This window comes from Ictidomys tridecemlineatus, chromosome 2, assembly GCF_052094955.1.
Source record: "Ictidomys tridecemlineatus isolate mIctTri1 chromosome 2, mIctTri1.hap1, whole genome shotgun sequence".
Lineage (NCBI taxonomy): Eukaryota > Metazoa > Chordata > Mammalia > Rodentia > Sciuridae > Ictidomys > Ictidomys tridecemlineatus.
Genome location: NC_135478.1, coordinates 172897601 through 172914352, shown reverse-complemented (window position 1 = coordinate 172914352; position 16752 = coordinate 172897601). Strand labels below are relative to the sequence as shown.

At 40.4% G+C, this 16752-nt stretch overlaps 1 protein-coding gene and 1 long non-coding RNA gene across 15 annotated transcripts in view; one reads left to right on the top strand and one right to left on the bottom strand.

Annotated features, from left to right (window-relative positions):
* LOC110597586 (uncharacterized) overlaps positions 1-6048 on the top strand; it is a 45317-nt gene extending 39269 nt beyond the window's left edge. For both annotated transcript variants that reach the window (XR_013435150.1, XR_013435151.1), the window contains exon 6: positions 2874-6048. This is a non-coding gene — a long non-coding RNA (uncharacterized LOC110597586). The remainder of the gene's footprint in view (positions 1-2873) is intronic.
* Positions 1-16752, bottom strand: part of Magi2 (membrane associated guanylate kinase, WW and PDZ domain containing 2) — a 1272989-nt gene that overhangs the window by 53334 nt on the left and 1202903 nt on the right. For all 13 annotated transcript variants that reach the window (XM_078040157.1, XM_078040158.1, XM_078040153.1 and 10 more), the window contains one exon: positions 8262-8400. In XM_078040157.1, coding sequence (XP_077896283.1) covers positions 8262-8400 — 139 coding nt within the window. The remainder of the gene's footprint in view (positions 1-8261; positions 8401-16752) is intronic.

The following is a 16752-nucleotide window of genomic DNA, read 5'->3' as shown; positions in this document are numbered from 1 at the left end:
CACTGGGGATTGAAGGAAAGTTGGAGGCTGTTTGTGAAAAACAAAAATCTAGTCAGTGGCAAAAATATGGAGTTGGTACAAAAATCAGTGATTTCCACAGGTTAAAAGGAACAAAGGGATGAATATACAGAACGCTGAGGATTTTTAGGGCAGGTAAAATATTATGAGGGTAGACACATGTATACACATCTGTTCACATTCATAGAATGTATTGCACTGGAAGTGAGCCCTAGTGTAAACTATGAACCTTGGATAATAATGGTATGTTAATGTAGGGTCGGCATACATAACAACTGTACTACTGTCACAGGGCATGGTGACCATGGGGGATGATGTGCATGTGTGGGGCCAGGAAATATATGGGAAATACCTGTACCTTTTTTATTCAAATTTGCTGTGAACTAAAACTAATATAGAGAAATAGTCTTTAATAAATAGAGTTGGCTTAGGGACTATTGTTTTGCATTAGAAATTGAGGCTCTAGAGGGTTTTAGGGTACTTTAATTTAGAAGCTGTGGCCGGTGTGTTGCATGACTTGGGAGAACTAGGGTAGGGCAGTAGGCACAGGCACCTCTGAAATGACGCTTTGGAGACTTGATGTTTGCTGGTATGGCAATTGACTGAACCCACCCCCAAATTGGTCCTAAGATATGGGACTTTGCTTTGAACAGCTGGACACCAGGGTATTGTTGACAAACTCCTTCACAAGGATTAAAACCTTTTCTGTAAAGTCTTCATTTCAAGACAAGTAAAAATCAGACAGTAGGAAAAGCAGCTCTGGCATGTGGTAGTAACTACGTAAAGGGTCTAGCTGAGGGGTTAGAAGCTCATCTTGAATCAACACTCGCATGCTGTGAAGCACAGGGTCAGACTGTCCTCAATGAGGAGAGTGGAAACCACGCTCAGATTGTGGAAAAGACAGGAGATGGAAGATGGGATAACAGTGGGAGGAAAATTCAGTCTTCTTTTTTTTTGTCTAAGTTGCTATGGCTGAAAGTCATAGAAAGGCAGAGTGCTTTCCTAGGTGGGCAAAGGAGGAGGCAAGGTCCTCTTTTACAACAGAGTGAGAAGAGACAGATCCAGCAACCTATAGGGCATGGAGTTCTATGAATTTGCTGGGATAGCATTTAAAAAATAGAGTCCTGGGCCCAACTGGACTCCATCAGAATCTCCTGTGGGTATGTGGAGTATGAGAGGAGGTATGGGTATTTATATATTTAAAAGTCGGAATTATTGCTCTAAAGCTTGTTGGGGGTGGGGTGGGGACAAAGACTGAGAGGAGGAGGAGGGAGTGAGGATGAAAGGGAGAGAGAGATGCTTCCAACTCTTCTCAAAGAAGTGTCCCTGCCCCCATTTTTAGCCTCATAGGGTTTTCTGAATCTTCATATTTAATATTGTTAACTGACCTCTGCTACTCACCTCTCACTTCCCCACCACTTAAGAAACATTTTCTTGAATTTGTGATTTCTCCGAGGTTCATCTGATATTGTCAGTGATATCACTGCCATTTATCAGTGTTTCTGCTAAAAAAGCTGCCTTTCCTCCTGGACTTTTGTAGAAAGTAGCCTCTTATGGAAAGTTTCATTTTTGTTAGGGCAAGGAAGAGAATTTCTCAATTAGACCCTAAAAATAAGATGTTCCAGCCTGGGTTACTGGAGGAACAGGAATTTAGGTTTTCCAAGATACATTTGAGTACTCTTCTCAGTGGGATTTGGGAAAGATATCTCTTCATACATTCATCTCCTTTCACAACTTTGATTGAACCTTAAAAGTGAAATGGATTCTCCTGGGGAGAAGTTTTGGTCACTATGTGGTCAAATACGTTTTATTAGGGTGTTAAATGCCTTACAAGCAAGGATTTGCAGGTGTTGATGGTGTGTCACTTAATATATACTTAAGGAGAAAAAAAATGCACGTTGGAAAACATGTAAGAATATGTAACAAGGAGGAATATCATTATAGTCTGTAAGTTGCAATAAAACAATGTGAAGGAATTGGATTTCACCCAAAGAACACATAAAATAGTACCTGAGGTTTAGGCTGAGCACTGAGGAAAAGAATTTCAAAGTTATGTGTTCTTTAAGGAAGTCCCTGCCTCAGGCACCATGGAACAGGAGAGCGTACTGTGAGTTTTTTAATAGGTAGAGAATTCCTCGGGTGGTCTAAATGCTGCAGAGAGCAGTGTTGAGCCTTTTAGGCAGGAAGAGGAACCCTGCTGTCTGTGATATAGCCCAGGGTTCTGCCAGACAGCCCGTCCTCTTCCCTGGGTGCTTTATCATTTCCTCTTACTCAGCAGAAGGTGTTCTTGAGTGATTTGTGGAACCTCTCATGGAAAAGGAAGATACGCTCAACCATGAATGTCAGAAGATGAAATTAAATTTCAGAATTTATTATTGAAGCAAGCCGCCTTTTGCCCTACTGGAAATGTAGGTGAATTAGTGCAAAGGCTACGGAGCCACTTACTGCTCCCATAAACCAGCCTCTGAGGAGGAGGGGAAGCAATGGCCACTCTCCCTTTGTCTTCCCATGGGGCATATCAGCATGCCTGAGGCTTAGGTGATAGTACAGTGCTGCAGGCTTTCCTACCTGGCTTCCAGAGGGAAAGAGGAATGATTAGCAAATTTGTTGGATGGACTTCTGGCTCACTAACTTGGAATTTTTAATTCAGATAAGATCTAAGCAGAGATTCATCCATACTCAGCAAGTCCTTTCCTCAGAAACAGTGTGAATCACTGGTTTGAATATTACAAAGGAAATGCTTAACAAACTGAAGAAGCCAAGTGCTCTTTAAGAACTCTTAACACTCTAGATGTACTTATTAAATTCTATGAATAATTAATAAAAACCAATTTTTTTTTTTTTTTTTTAACCAGAGCAGATCCTTTGAGACCTTCTCATCCATTGTCACTCTGTTAGAAAGTGTTGTTACACATGCCCTCTTTATTAGATTGTCTGCTCACTGAGGGCTGGGACTGTGCCTTACTTCAGTGCCTGCAAAGAGTTGTACAGGTATGTAGTATATCTTGATTTGGTTGAGGAAATATTAATTATATTAATTAACAACATTCATCCCAGGATTTGTCCCATATAGAATATTTGGTTAAGGGCATAGTGTCTGGAATTTAGGTTTGAATGATCAGAAGGAAGAAAGGAATTGCTGAGCAAATAATTATAAATAAGATTATAAGGGTATGCTTATTTCTATGTGTCAGTATACGTTATTAAGAAGAACATGTAGACAAGCACTGCTTATTGCCATCTAAGTAAGGACCAGTTCTGCTGAAACTGGTGCCCGGATATGATGGCTGTAAGTCATTTTAATTTACTGATTAAATGAAGACTTTTAACTCACATATTTGGCCAATTCATTTTTTCAGCGATAGTCACTAGCTCAGATAGATCTTTTCTCTACTTAGTGCGTTTTTATTATACTTATAAAATGTAAACAATTTCGTTTACCAAGAGCCTGCAATCAAGTCAAAACCTATTAAAGATGCAATTAACTTTGAAAATAGAAGTGTAGGCAGAAGTATAATTTGCAGATTGGCTATTTCTTTACCGTTGTGTGGGCATTTGGTGTTCGTTGTCACTGGGCCATTTACATTGTGAGAATTCGGCTTCATCCTTTTTAACCCTGCCTGGCCTCCTAAAGACCACTGAGGCTCCCACTGACAACTGGACTCTCTTCAGTATTCTATTCATAAAGACCCGCTCTGTTGCTTTTTAAGGGGACAAGCAGGCCAGAGCACCAACCAAGACAGAAAAGCATATTTGCTTTATTTCAATCAACTCCTAACAGCAAATGTTACCAAGGGAAATGTTCCCCTTTGTTCTGAACTGCTTGTGTTGGATTTTTTTTCATCCAGTGGCACCTCTATTTACCTTGCCCTGGCTGTGTGGCCATGTGCCCTGAATGCTAATGAAGGACACCTGTATTTCAAGGTGGGAGCTAATTTGTATAATTTATTCCTCTGCAGTTTTAAAACCATGATACACCCTTTCTTTTCTCTCAACTTTTTAGATTTAATTTGAATAGCAACAACCAGTGCCAAGGAGGGCACTGCTTTTGATGTCTCCTCTTTTTGATTCTTTTCTCAGTAGGTAAGTTTCATTATGCCTGCCAGTTGCTGAGATGCATGTCAGAGAAGAGGAACTCACACTTGCCACTGAGTTTATAATCAACAAATTCTTATCCTGAGGACTAGAGTAGAGTTGAAGTACCTATCTCCTGAGCTTCTCTCTTTCAAGGACTTAACTATAAAAGCAACTTCTCCTTCAAAGCCCTTATCCTTTTCCAACTCCCCTTCAGCTGTTGACAGCCTCTCCGTGCAGCCACTGCCTTTGTGGCTGCATTTGTTGATTTACACCTCTGAATTGGCCAAGGTGTCACCTGATGATGAATCTTATGGTAATTATGGATGGCCTATTTGCAGCAGTGTACTTACTCCTGTTCTCAGCTCCCTCATTTGGCTTCACACAGGTTTTGGCTAAGCAGTGATCTGACAGACTGCCCTTGGTATTTTTTTTTTTTTTCCTTTCAATTGTACCTGTGCTTATCTCTCTGTCACAGATCACCTTAAGAACTCAGAGCTGGAGTTTTGCATTTCTCTTGACTGAGATCAGCTTTTCCTTGACAAGTTCGTAAATCCAGATAAGGGTCTTGCTTCCAAGCTGTTCTGAATTCTGGTCTCAGAGGGGGCGCTGGCAACCGGCATCTACTGTTCGTTCTCTCCTCATCCTCAGTGTCTACTCCGATTCAGGCTGGCTTAGCCTGAAGGCCAAGTATGTTTCCTGTGGACTCTGAGAACCCCCTTTAACAATCCCTTAAGGATGGATTTTATGCCAAGTTTAGAAACTTAAAAGGCAAATAACAGAAAACAAACAGGTTTAGATTAATATTGGACAGAAAACTCAGTTCTTCTGTGATTAGGGTCTGACTGGACAAAGTAGATTATCTGTTTGTTTCTATCTATTGATAAACTCAAGCATTTTCTTTTGTTGTTATTTTTCTGTTATTGTGTTTTGTTATCCTTTCCTCTGGAGAATTTTATTAAAATACACTTTAGCTTATCTTGGACATTAAAGTCTGTTTCAGTCTGTAGTCTATGCAACCGAAGGTGGAGAAATTATGTTTCTAGTTGTGGGCCCTCCTTGTAAATGGGGGACATTTGTAGAGCCATGAATGTGGATGTATATTTGTCTGGCTTCTGATGCAGAAGACTTCAGTCACAGGCCAGAGACAGCTCTCCTTAGGAGGGCTGCTTAATCTTTGGTCCACACCTGGTGTCTGGGAACATGACTGGTAAATTGTCCCAGATGCTGATGTAAACCTATCGCTAAATGATTGGGGTGTCTCATTGTATTCCAACTGTTTGTAAAAATGTTGCAGTTTGTGTCGAACACATGCCTTCCTTCTGGGAGTCTGGAATTTTGGTGTGTGCCAGGCAGAGGCTGCCTGCTTGACAAGCCCCACTGAAGAGCTGGCATGCTGAGTTGCTAATGAATTCCCAGGTCCATCCCTGCATTTTTGTTGCTGGGGGGCAAAGTACCCTCTGGGTGACTTTTCACAGGGGAGAGGGAGAACTAGAAATGAAGAGAGGGAGAGAAGAGAGGAGAGAGCATAAGGAAGCTTCCAGACCCTGCCTAAATCTTTTTCCCATAGATCCCACTGTGCATCCTTATTACATTGCTGTAAGAAATCTTAGCCATGAGAACAACTGTGTTCTGTGCCCCAGAATCCCTCCTGGCAAATCTCTGAATGAAGGGGTGATCTTGGGACTTCTGATCATCCTCTCTCCCCATTAGTTGCTATGAAATTCCAGAAATATTGTTTGATGGCATCTTCCTCAAAGATGCTGATATAATCCCTCATCTTTCTGTTTTCTCATGTATCCTACGCATCTTTCAACTTAAGATTTTCCTGAGGAAATAAAGTTTACTTAGTTTATGACTATTCTTTTACTGCCCTAAAGGAGATTGGTCTATTCTGTTAAATTTTTCTTTTGTGTGTTATATTGTGTGCTTGTATGAATATATAACAACAAATCCCACCATATGCACTACTATAAAGTGCCAATAAAAAATGTGGAAAGAAATTTGTTTTGTGGCATCATTTCTGAACTAATTATATAGTCAAAATGCATGTCAACTTAACATCAAAAGTAGCTGATAAGCTCTGACATAACCAGTCAGTACAACTAAGTGCTACATTTTAGAAAAATACATTTAGAAAAAAATTCATGATACTGCTATAGGTAATAATATTGGCAGCTGTCCTCTCAAAAGCATGCCCAGATATTTTAAATGTTCTCTGTGTTGGTTAATTTGAGAACTTAACTTAGCCAGCTATTTTTGGATGATGTTGGAATTAATAAAATAATATTGATATGATCTTAGATTTTTGCCTTGTTCCAAAACGTGTTTTTATTAAAGATAATTTAAAGTGGCTTCATACTTACTCATTACAGTTTGAGTTAAGCCACACGGTGGTCAGTTGTCCTAAGTGCACTATAGACAAACATCTGGTGTGGTGGATGCTGAAAGCATGGGCCAAATAGTGGCTCAACTAAAGAATGAAAACTATGTCAGTCAGATTAATTTTTAAAAGATTAACTTGTTGGAACAATAAGAAAGAGAGTAGCCCTCTGAAAATTCCTTGGCATAGTTAATTATCCAGTATTGCCATGGAGTGAAACATTGCTTGAGAATGAGGTATTTTTCCAAAGTGATAGAATTTCACAAGTCACTTCAATATTATTGAATTAGTTAATGCTCTAGGGTGCAAAAAGTTATTTTATTCAAGGAATTCAGATTCTTTACTAAGGGATTAATGCTGGTGCTACTTAGGAAATTGGGCCTATGCTTTTTGCTAATATTAATATTCAAAAATACTTCATTAGATTCAAGCATTAAAGGTAGAAACCTGGGATAAAATATTTCCTCAGCACTATAGCCAGCCCCACAGAAATGCCTGAATGCTCTCTGACTCAATGTGAGGGCTTGCCATCTTTTTGTAGAGAACAAACAATTCTCCAGAAACACAACATCTTTCTTAAGGGCCGTTGAATTCAGCTATTTCAACTGAACTTAATGATCTTTCCTGCTAAATATGGAGGTGTTAGTTATTTAGAAAATGTATGAAAAAAAGGGGCTGGGGATGTGGCTCAAGCGGTAGTGCACTCTCCTGGCATGCGTGCGGCCGGGGTTCGATCCCCAGCACCACATACAAAGATGTTGTGTCCGCCGATAACTAAAAAAAAAAAATATATATATATATATATATATTAAAAAAAAAAAGAAAATGTATGAAAAAAAGCACAAACTGAAAGGGAAAAACACTCTTGGGAATTCTTTTGGGTAGAGGTTGGAAGGGTGAAAGTGAGTCACTGTGCACACATCAGCAATCTGAGCTCATTGTTCAGGTCAGCAGTTAAATTCTGTTTCCCCACCCTGAATAGAATTATCTGTGCTGCCTTTTCTCAGGTCTGTCTGTCTGTCTCTGAATAGGATTATCTGTGCTGCTCTTCTCTCAGGTCTGTCTGTCTGTCTCTCTGTGGCTCCCTGCATTGTTTTGAGGACCAGCTCAGGTTTTAAGGCTTTTTGTGTCCTGACCACTCAGTTCTTTCTGATAGACTACTGTTACACTGTTGGTGAGATCTGTCATGGGATGCTGGAAATAACTTTAAAGATTTAAAAGTCTTTAACGACAAATCTATGAACTAAAATGTACTTTAAAGCTTTTTCTTAATAGCATATAGAACAACAACATAGGAGTGAGTTTTTCGGATAATCCCTAAAGGCCCGCAACCTTTGCATGAACTAAAGTTAACCTTTTAAACTTCACACCTGAAGATGTATCCTTGCTTGTCTCCTGGCCCCACTTAAAAATCCTATGGGACAGTCTGATCATGAGCAATTTTAGGAAATGACTCACAAATTACTGTAGACTCAAATGAACAGAGGACTATCAGCCAAATTGCAAATGTTCTAATGTGTAAGTGGTGCGGGATCTCCCAGCACGCTCAGAGATGCCCTGAAAGTCATACATTTGATATTTAAAACATTCTCTAATTGAGGGAGCAAAAGAAAGAGCTCACACACATATACACCTTGGGCTTAAATATACATATGTGCATATAGATCTATTTAAAGCCAAATATATATTTAGGTAGAAATAAAGAATTGATGTCATTTTGTAAATAAGCTTAGGCATTTACGGTACACAGAAGCAGAAAAAAGGTGAATGAAAACATGAAACGCACCATACTCTGGGACCTGTCCTGTGCCTCTCTTTAGCAGCAGCCTCACTCTTCTTCCTCCAGATTTGATGAGTTCTATTGCTCTGGCATGCGTCATGTCCCTTGTGCTTTCCCCATTGATTTCAATGATTTGATCTCCTACCTGTTAATTAAAGAAACATCAAGTCAGTCAAAGATGGTTTTGTACTCAAGTTGCATTTTACAGGTTAAAAAGAGCATCCCTAGAAAATCTGTTTCCTAAGAGACCCTGAGTAGTTTGGTTGCCGTCTGCTGCTTCTTAAAATCCCTGGATGAATTCTGAATTTCCCTAAACTTAACTAGATGGCAGAGGTTGTGGTGCTATCCCGCCTACCCTTGGCCAACATGGCAGATGCTGTACTTAAACTTATTTATTAGAACATATGTCTGATACACAATTTAAAAAAAATGTGGCATCTTTGAATCAAGAAGTAAATATGTTGCCGGGCACTGTGGTACATGTTTGTAATCTCAGCATCTTGGGAGGCTGAGGCAGGAGGATCAAGAGTTCAAAGTCAGCCTCAGCCAAAATGAGGTGTTAAGCAACTCAGTGAGACCCTGTCTCTAAATAAAATACAAAATAGGGCTGGGGATGTGGCTCAGTGGCTGAATGCCCCTGAGTTCAATCCCTGGTACCACCCCTTCCCCCAAAATGAAGCAAATATAATAATTGTACATACTTCCAGGTTTCAGCTTGGTGCAGTATTTAATTCAGCATTTTGGAGCGAATGAATGTTTTGTTGTTCCTCTCTGAGGATTCTTATTATGTATCACTTAAATTTCCCTGGGTGTTCTTGCAATATTGCCCTCATTGTAACCAGTGGTTGGTTGATATTCAAGTTTGATGATGAGTTTTCTATCACAGTCCTTTGATTTAAAAAATGAGATCCTTTATTCTTCACACATGACTAATGCCCTCATTAAATCCTTGCCATGCTCACACCTGGTCGCCAGAAGCTATTTGCTTAAGTAGCATTCCCTCCTGAATTGTCAAAAATGCCTGGGTTCCACAAGCAATTCCCATTTTGCCTGTGTGAATAAATATTTGAAATAAAAGAGGTTCAACCATGAGCACATCATGTAATTCCCACAATACTGTTACTGCCAGGAACCTTTGAATGAAAATATGTTTCATTCTAGTGCAAGTTATTCAAGACAAATTAGCCAGGAAAAACACAATGAGTTGTTTTGCAAAAATGCTATTCTAGCTGGGGCCCTTAAAGCAGCTCTCAGCCTAAACTCTGTAATGGAGACGGAACTGCCAAAACAATTACCCAGGTTGGGCAGGAACAGGAACAAAAAGTTGCCACACAAAGGCAGGAAGGCATTGAGATAAGACCCCCAAAGTCTGGGGAGGAAACAAACATTTTTGTTGAGTGAGGAAGTGATGTACCTACTTCAGAAGGACTCCACCAGGGATCCTTACCCTTCCCAGTATAATGAAGGTAAAGACATCCCTTTGTGCACTTGGTGGACTTTGGAAGCACAGTTTTGGGGCAGTGCAAGAGGAAAGCCTTCCTGGCATGACTTCCATATTCCCCCGAAGAACCATAAAGACAAGACTGAATTTGTTTCAGGGCCAAGATCTTTCTTCAGCTTCCCTTAGTTTTCTCCTTTCCTCCAAGACAACAAGTACAACCTGGAGTCGAATAGCTATGTAGCTAAATCAGTGGCTGAAGTGGGACCAATTATCTGTCCCAACTGCTTCCCACCATTCTCACCTACAACTGAAACTTCGTGGCACAGTATTAAATTATAGAATGAAACAAAAGTTCCAAAGAGGTTACATATAGGCTTCCCTCCTGGCTTGGCTCTCTTCTGAGCCTCAGACCCATACTACCTCCAATGGACTGCTAAACATCTCCTGCATGTCCAACAGTAACTGAACCTCAACAGCACCAACTGGGGCTTAGGCCTTTCTCCCAAGGCAGTTTTTTTCCTCCTAAGTTCTAATCCTAGTTAATGTACCACCATTTATCAAAGCCAGAGCATGGGGGTCATGCTGGACTCCTTATTTCCACAACATCTCTGCAACTGTCCTGTCCTCTACTGACTAGATCCATTTGGATTTTTACTTGGATTATTCCAATATTCTGTGGCCACTCTTTCCCCATCTCTACTTATTTTGTTTTGTTTTTTTTCGGGGGGGGGGGGGTACTGGGGGTTGAGCTCAGGGGCACCTAAGTTCTGAGCCACATCCCTGACCCTTTTTTGTATTATATGTAGAGACAGGGTTTCACTGAGTTGCTTAGCATCTCACCCTTGCTGAGGCTGGCTTTGAACCTGCAATCCTGCAACCTCAGCCTTCAGAACCACTGGGATTACAGGTATGTGCCACCCTGCCAGGCTCCCATCTCTACTTCTTATCCACTTTCTAAGGGAAGTCTTCCCAAATGGTCATACTGAGGCATCCAGACTCTCTCAAGTGCCCCCTTTTTCTTTGCCTTCTCCTCCTCATAGCCTTGGTAATTTCCTGGTGTTTCTCAAGTCCAACCCAAGATTCTTCTGCTCTAGAGCACCTTCCTCAAATGTATCCTGTTCCCAAGCAGAGTTGTCCAGTCTCTGTTCATTGCCCCTGCTCCTTACTCTGTTAAGTATCATGCCTCATTACAGATTTGTTACCCTCAGCCTTCCTTCCTAGACCACAAGTGTCTCAATTCAATAAATGCTTTATGTACTCCTACTACGTGCCAGAGAGCCTACTGGGGACAGAAGCAAATGGTATAGTTTCTATTTACAATAAATTATCAGTCTAGTTGGGAAAGAAAGTGGATAAATAAGATAATTAATATTCAATGTATCTTTTTTATGACAAATAAATTCACAAAGTACTAAGGGAGCAGAATGGAGGGACTAAAATCCAGAATGGGAAGAATCGAGGAGAGTTGCTTGGAGTGGTAACACTGCAATTGAGTTTTGAAATACTAGTAGGAGCTTCCCAGGTGAAGGTGGGAGACAGCATTCTAGGCGGGGGCAGCAAATGCAAAGACCCTGAGACTCCAGAGTGCAGTGTATCTGGGGAACTCTTGGTAGTTTACTGTGCTACTTGGGAGTTTGGGCTTTATTTTGTAGGAAACAGCAATTCATTGAGAAGTTTAAATATGGAGTAACCTAACTATGGAAGCAGGATGGTGCCTAAAAGCCTCCCTGAGATACCAACATGGAAAGAGGAGTGGAGAGAAAGGTGGGAGACTGAAGTACAGAGATGAGTGGTGGGATTGTCACACTGTCTATACAAGTGAGGCATTAGAAGCTCTGGGGAGTTTTTTAATAATTTAATTTTTTGTGTATACAATTTATAAATTATAAAAACGGTTTAATTTTCATTCCAAAATCTGCATTTTATATAATCATTTTCACTAGGACTCTCATAATACATTTTGGATGTGATTCCAAAATTACTCCAAACGAGTGAGAGGCTGCATCCCATTTAACTGTGTAATTATGGGTTTGTGGTATGTTGTATGGGAAGAAAAGTTATAAACACCCCTAACCCCAAAATTGACTTTGATAGCTACCACTTGTACCCTGAGACTGATGTTTCAAGAAAATACCATGTTTGAGAAGAAAGAGGTGGGAAGGGATCTTGTGTTATGACAGAAATAGTAACTGCCCTCTAATCCCATGCTTGAACATTTCAAGACTTAGAAATTTGACGTCTTCATTCTCTTCTGTGTTCCCCTCTTTCCTACAGAGCTTATGGAAATTAAGGAAGGAAGAAGCGGGTGGTTTGGAAGACTGTGTGGGAGGTGGAGCAGCAGAGGAACTGCACAAGGGTAGGGTGGATGGCCCTTTGTGTGTCTCAGGGATGGTGCTCTCAGAAGAGCCCTATCCTTATTTTCATTGAGTTCCCAGGGCCTGGGCTGACTTCTTTGCTTGGCAGATTTCCATAATTTTAGGTTTCTATACAGGATCTTCTCTCAAGGAGAAGAGAACAACTCTGATACCAGTTGAACCCAGGGTCCTTAGTCCTTCATCTAAGAGCTTTTAATCTCTTCTAAGCCTTCTCCCACGTGCCAGGGTACCTGTGGGGGACTGTCTGCTGATTTCCTATGTCATTGGGAACAATGGAAGTTTGGGAAGAATTCAAGATATCATCAAACTAAAAAAAATAATTCTTGTTGGGGGGTGGAAGTGGTTAGGTAACAGGATGAAACAACTTCTACTAACAGATTCAATCATACAAGATGTTCTGGGCATTTTTTTTTTTTTAAAGTGGGCTGACTCGTTTGGAGCTGGTTTCAATGGTAACAATCTTAGTTCAAGCCCAGGCTTAAATCTCCTGTCTCTCCCTGTGACAGTATAAATTATAAAAAAGGTTTAATTTTCATTCCAAAATCAGTATTATGTATAATCATTTTCACTAAAACTCTAAAAATACACTTTAGATGTGATTCCATCCTTGTATTACATGGATGTACAAGGAGATGGATTTTTTCGGGGGAGAAGAAGTTTTCTCTTTACCTCTGACTTCACGGCAGCTGCCAGTACATGACCTAAGAGCATCACTTTCTCATATCACCATTGGAGGAATTAATTTAATAAAATCAATGGAAAATTCATAGACCTTTCAGGATGAAGAGAGCAACCAGCTGTGACTCTGATGCACTCTTTCTATACTCTTTGCACTACAGCACCAATTTCCACTGAGCTGTGTGGCTAATATGAAAGTTTAAAGTTCTCCAGTTGTTCTTGGAGAATATTTTAAATAGCACATTCTAGTTAGAATTGAGAGAGAGAGAGAGAGAGAGAAAGAGAGAGAGAGAGAGAGAGAAGAAGAGGAGAGGAGGGGAGAGGAGAGGAGAGGGAAGGGAAGGGAAGGGAAGGGAAGGGAAGGGAAGGGAAGGAGGGAGGAAGAGAGAGAAAGAGAGGGAGGGATGGAGGGAGATGTACAGAAACTCAAATGAGAAAGAGGTAGTTTGGGAGCAGGTGTGTATAGCTTTATGTGCGTCAAGGGGATATCACATTTAGGAAACTGACCAAAGGATTTAAGAGGAATTCTATGCATTGATTGATTCTTTCCCTGGTGGAAGACATACTTTTTTTTCTATGGCCCCCCTCGGGCAGCTAACAAACCTGAAAGTACAGTTATGTCTTGGGGCAAGGCAGATGGGGATGACTGCCATCCCTTGACACAGCCTAATAAGTTCTCATTTCTAGTCTTGAATTCCTGCTCATACATCACTGCAGATTTTTCTTTAAGAGAACTATTACCAAATCCTTGAACTTGCTTGAGGCTCTGCAGTTAAAAAAAACATTTTCTCTTCTTATTGGAAGGCCAAGACAGGTAAAAGTAAATGTTCAGTATTTCTTTAGTAATTAATAATTCAGGTTGTAAGAAAGATTTTTTTTTTAACTCTGCACTGAATGCATTTTTGTGCCAAGTCATAGATAAAGTATTTGGTTTGGCTCAATGAAAACTTTATAAGAATTTGATTAAGTCCTGGATTTATTTCAGCATAGCAGTCCCAGGCAAAGGGTTGTGTTATGGTTTGTATATGAGGTGGTCCCCCAAAGCTCTTGTGTTAATGTGGGCATGTTTGGAAGTGAAATAATTGGACTGTGAGAGCTGTAATCTAATCAGTCCATCCTAGATTGAATGGACTGAGTGGTAACTATAGGCAGATGGGGTGGATGGAGGTGGGTCACTGGGTGTGCCCTGGTTGGCTTCATCTTCCCTGTGGTCCCTTTATCCTTCTCTCTTCCTGTTTCCTGATCCTTCTATGAGCTGAGTAGCTCTCCTCTGCTAGGTCCTCCCCCGGTGATGTGCTGCCTCATTGCAATGGAATTGCCCCAGAGCAATGGAATTGACTATCTATAAACTGAGTCCTCTGAAACCATTAGTCCCAAACAAACTTCCTCCTCTAAATGGTTCCTGGCTGGTATTTTTGCCAGTGAGGAAAAGCTGACTGAAATAGGTTGCTTGGTCATCTTTATAAATATGCTTAGCTGGCTGTTATTAGTTAATTGCCCTTGTACTACTACTGTACCGTAAGAACCTATTTTGCATGATGATACATGAGTGAAATGATCCTAGATTATAATTAGGTATGAAGAACTGAACATCTTCAGAATATTATACTAATAAATAATGGATAATCTCTATCCCTTATTTCATGAAGGACTTTCTGTGGAACATGCAAAATAGATTCTGAGGCCACAGGTTAATTGTCATGATAATGCCTCACAGGCTGATTTTTCCAACTGATCTGGACCCTCATGGTCAGGGAAATGACAGCTGTATTTGTGTTATCCATCCCTGTCATAATTCCTGATAAGGAGGATTTAACCAAAACTGAGTAAAAGAATATCCAGTTTGCCTTTCAGATACAATGAACATCTTCATTCTCATGACATAGAAAGTTAAGCTTTAGGGCACCTCAGCCTACCTCAAGCTTTCTGGAAATACTGTGTTAAGCACTCCCAGCCAAACCATCACAATTTAATAGTTCGTACAGAACAAATTAGGCTTCAATAGTGGAGACTTGCATAGAGGTAGGTAAAGGTACTAGAAACAAATGCTAAAGAATTGAGAGAAAGAGGAAATGCAGGCTGAACTGATTGAAATCATGAAGTTCCAGGGGAAAATAAATCAGAATTAGGGGCTTCTTCATTGCTACAGGTATTGCCACTGGGCACTCAAACAACAAAATGCCAGGTCCTAATGGCCTTGTAGGAACAAATGACAGGTTGAGTTTTTACTTCATAGTGACTTTTAATATTTAATGGCTGTTTTCATGATTAACCTTTTCTAGATATTATTTTATTGTTGTTACTATTATTGCAGTGCTAGGGTTCAACCCAGGGTCTCATACATGCTAGGCAGGTGTTCTAATAGTGGGTCGAACACAAGCTCCTGTTAGATATTATTATTTTTGGTACTGAGGATTGAACTCAGAGGCACTTTACCATTGAGCCACATCCCCTTTTTATTTTTATTTTTATTTATTTTTTTGCCTTGAAATAGGGTCTCCCTAAGTTGCTTAGGGCCTCACTAAGTTGCTGAGGCTGGCCTTGAACTTGAGATCCTCCGGCCTCAGCCTGGCTGGAGAAACCTTTTCAGTTTCCTTATGATGGCATGATAGCAATGGTTAACTTTTTCTGTGAGGAGCAAATAATCTCAGAATTATTTATTTATTTTTGTTCTTAGATAACCAGTTAACTGTGTATATAGCCTTTATAATTTCTCCTCTAAGAAGCCTAATTAAAGCATGGTCCCTTAACCCTTACTCTGGTCTGACACTTCAACAATTAACCTTCCTTTTGTCCCCTACTCTTCCCTCACCATCTCCTTATCCCTGGGCTACTCCAGAATTTGGTTTAGTTTTGGGCCCCTCTGAGTTCTGCCTGGCTTTGCTAATTGCCTTGTTTGTTTTCTGGTGTCCATTGCCATCACTCCCCAAATCTTAGCTTACTCCAGAGTTTTCAAATCACTTGCTTCTTTCTAAATCTTTCCACATAATTCAATGATTTCCTTAACATAACCCAGTTAGATATTATTTAAAAATCATTATAATAAACATGATTTCCAAGGGGCCACAATGAGTGTTTTGGTGAATCTCCTCATTTCTCCTGTTAGAATTGCTTTGATGGGATGCATGACCTATTATAGGGCCTGGCTCTTGTCTTAAACTATTGTGCATGGTTGCCGCAGCAAGGGGCAGGAGTCCACCAGATCAGCAGGGTTTTCCACAGAGAAAAACTCTTAACCCAACTGGAAATTGAAACACGTTTGAGAGCACCAAAACTGAATTTTGTCTCAATCAATTTGTATGTATGAAAACCGTCTGAGATCCTTCATACGATGTTCTAGGCAATAATTATTTTAGACAACTTCCCAATATATCTCAAGAAACTTTACCTAAATAGAAGCTTCAAATGGCCAAACTTTATCCAAATAGAAGCATGAAATAACCCTGTGGACGTATAGAGACCTTAATAAAGTTTATGTCTGTGCATATGCCTGCCTAGAAGGACCATGAAGGTAAGGGCATCACGTGGCTGTGGGGAGTGAAGGCTGTTGCAGAAATTTGAGGGACCACCCTCAATGTGGGTGGTGTGCCTTCTTCCACACTTTAAAAAAATAGTTAGGTATATACGACAACAGAATGCATTTTGACTCATTGTACACAATTGCAGCACAACTTTTCATTTCTTTGGTTGTACACATGTAGTGTTGCACCACATGTGTAGTCATACATGTACCTAAGGTAATAATGACCATCACATTCCACATCTATGCTGCCCCCATGTCCCCAACCTTCCCCTCCCTCCCCTTTGCCCAATCAAAATTCCTCCATTTTCCCCATGCCCCTACCCCCCCCCCTTTTGGATCAGCAGCCACTTATCAGAGAGAACATTTAGCTTTTGGTCTTTTGGGAGTGGCTTACTTTACTTAGCATGATATTCTCCAACTCCATCCATTTACCTGCAAATGCAGTAATTTTATTATCTTTTAATGCTGAGTAATATTCCA